This window comes from Pteropus alecto, unplaced genomic scaffold (assembly GCF_000325575.1).
Source record: "Pteropus alecto unplaced genomic scaffold, ASM32557v1 scaffold160, whole genome shotgun sequence".
NCBI lineage: Eukaryota > Metazoa > Chordata > Mammalia > Chiroptera > Pteropodidae > Pteropus > Pteropus alecto.
The window spans coordinates 704,070-707,235 of NW_006429864.1; the positions used below are offsets into that span (position 1 = coordinate 704,070).

General features: G+C 49.0%; 1 protein-coding gene across 1 annotated transcript in view; it reads right to left on the bottom strand.

The window, feature by feature from the left end:
- CPAMD8 (C3 and PZP like, alpha-2-macroglobulin domain containing 8) overlaps window positions 1–3,166 on the bottom strand; it is a 66,867-nt gene that overhangs the window by 59,661 nt on the left and 4,040 nt on the right. The window contains 2 exon segments of the mRNA XM_015586310.1: window positions 1,420–1,442; window positions 3,043–3,165. Coding sequence (XP_015441796.1) covers window positions 1,420–1,442; window positions 3,043–3,165 — 146 coding nt within the window.

The following is a 3,166-nucleotide window of genomic DNA, read 5'->3' on the forward strand; positions in this document are numbered from 1 at the left end:
CCCCCTCATCCCAAGTGTGACAACCATAAATGTGTGTAGACATAGCCAAAGGTCATGGGGGGCAGGGAATAAACATCCCTCCCAGGGGTGAACTGCTGCCTTAGAGAAAGGATTCTCCCACTGACCTCCGTGCCACAGCACCTAAGCACTAATGGCACTTCCTGCTGGAAGAGAGACCACCTCAGACTTCATTCTGACCACTGGGAAAGGCACATTCTAATTCAGGATGATTCTTGATTTAGTCCACTCATTCTGGGACTCCTTTGAGCATCTGGTAAAAGTTAAGGGCTAGCTGACCCAGTAAACGCTTACAATTTCAGGGCTTACAAACCCCTTGAAATCCAAGGACTTCAGTTTAAAAACCCACATCAGAGAATCACCTATGGTGTGGTTTATTATGTAAAATAATTTTAAAATAACAGTATTAGATGCCAGTGAGGCTGCAGGAAATTTGGACTCTAATGTATGGCAGGTGGTGCTGTGCACGGGCGCTGCTGTGTCTTCTAAGACAAAACAGGACTGAGCAAGAGGCTTGGATCTCGACCTGGTAATTAACCTAAGGCAGGCATCCAGAATGCAAGTCACTTTATACACAAAGACGCTTGCAAATTCAGATTACCTTATTAAAACCCTGAAAACAATTTTAAAAATCTAACCACGAACAAGGTGAGAGGTTAATAAATTAGTACAGTTGACCCTTGAACATCATGGGCTTGAACTGCGGACTTTTGTCAGTAAGTACAGTCAGCCCTGTGGGTTTCGCATCTGCCGATTCGACCGACCGCTGGCGGAAACAGAACTTTTGATCTGCGGTTGGGAGTCCATGGATGCAGAGGGCAGACTATGCATTGTTCTATACCACTTTACATAAGGCACTTGAGCATCCGTGGATTTTAGTATCTGCAGGGGGTCCTGAAACTGACTCTCTATGGATACCCAGGGCCAATGGTAGTTAAGTTTTGGGGAAGTCAAAAGTTATGTGCAGATTTTCAACTGCACCGTAGAGGGGCGGCGGATGGCAATGGTAACCGCCATATTGTTCAAGGGTCGACTGTAATAGGAGGCTGTTAACTACAGAATGCAAATTATAGTTATAAAGACTTGGAACCATGGAAGTATGTTTATGCAATGTGTCTAGAGAACACAGCAGGAAACACCACAGTGTATACCCTTTAATTGTAACTATGAAAGAAAATGTCTTCATGTGAACAAGGATTTGCAGGAAACATGAAAAAGTGAAAAGTATGAAGTCCTTGGATTTCAAACCTTTTCTCCTTTTCTAAATTTTTTTCTACATTATTCCCTTTTATATTACTGTTAATGACTTTTCTCGAAACACATGCAATGTCTCTTGCTCCATTCCAATTAAATTCTTTATTTCCAAGGAAGGATTCATGATTTTAAAAATTCATGGCTTACCTTGAGTTTGATTGTCCCTTTATCTAAAACATGAAAATAAAATGAAAATGGTTAAATCAGGAGCTGTGTTTCCCCCCACACACCCCCACCCCCTGGGCTGTGGCCCTACGAACAAGGGCTTTCTCAACCCAGAGGGATTTTCTCTGGACAAACATACACCCTGGGTCATGCTGGTCTGGCCTAGGCTGAGCTTGGGTTGGCAAAAATGAGAGGTTCCCTCCAAACTGGCGAGAGCTGAAGGGCAGAGGGGATGGACAAAGCTGAGCTATTCAGGGGAAAGTTGGCCAGCCTACATACTTGATTCACTTCACCCCTGGCCCCTGCCCAAGGTAAGCTGTGAGGAGAGCAAAGAGAAAACTCCAGGGAAGAGGAACAGTAGAAGTGTGGAGAGAAAGAAGAGAAGACCGAGGTCCCCAGTGGACCTCACTCCAGTGGATCTGACTTGTCTCCCATCACCTCTCTCTTCTATCCAAATGGAGTTATTTGCTGTTCCAACACCTCTCCGGGCTTTCTGGCCTCCAAGACTTGATTAGATATCTACTGTTTCTGCCTCACAGAATCAATTTCCCCGTCCCCTGCTAGCCAAACCCCAATTTCCTTGAGGGAACCACTTGCCCAGCTCCCAGTCTATGTGGTTTAGTGGGCCTTTGTGCAAATCAACATAGGCTTTCCTCTTGGTCACAGGGATTGGTTCGGGGTTGAGCACATGACCCAACATGGGCCAATCAGCATAGGCCTTTCCCCTGGTCACAGGGATTGGTTTGGGGTTGAGCATATGACCCAACATGGGCCAATCAGCATAGGCCTTCTCCTTGGCCACAGGATTTGGGTTAGGGTTGAGCACATGGCCCAAGCTGGGCCAATCAGAGGGAATCCTGGGACTTACCCCAAAGGTCCTGGGAACCCCCTCACTCCCTCTGAGCTTTGAGAGACACAGGCCCATCCAGAAGCTGGGCCAGGAGTTGGCCAATAACAGACTTTTCTAGTTATGAGAGCTCCTATACTCTCTGTTGCTGAAGCCAACCTGAGTTGGACTTCAAGGTTGGCCGGAGTGGGAACTGCTTGCATTCCCCCTGCCCACTCAAGCCCTTCTAGTTTCCACACCAGGTCAGCCTCCCCAAGTACCTGTCAAGGGACAGGTACTGTCCCACTGGAGCCCCAACATCATCTCTGTCTCCTGTAGCTGTCACGCTCTGCGCTGAAAGTGTGAGCTCCACTCAGCAACAAGCAGGCTGTGAGCCGAGCCCAGATTTTAACATCACAGAGAGCTCAAAGAAAGTTCTGATAGGGTCACAAGATTCCTTCCAGCCCTGGTCCCACCTCTGGCCAAAGCTGACACGGAACGGACCTGACACCGTCCAGATCTGCGCTGTGGAACCTGGGCTGCCCAGGAATAAAGCACTCTGATTTCCCAGACTGGGCAAGTGGCTGCCCTTCCTGGGCCTTACTCTCTCCATCTGAGAAATGGGGGAACTCAGCCTGCTCTCCCTCCTGCCGAGGTTCTGGGGAAGTGGGGTGGGAGGAAGCAAAGCAGTGTCCGCCCCGCCTGAGCCCTGAAGGCCAGCAAATGGCTCCACTGCGCAAAGAGAGAGGAAGACCCAGTCAGGCACCCCGGGGACCTACCCAAGATGGCTCCCTGGTTCCGTGCCACCGCTTCGCCCTGGGCCACCAGCTGAGCCTGGACCATGACTTTCCGTGGGGAGTTAAAAATGGTCACGCTGATGACTTCCTCTACTCCCGAGCGGAC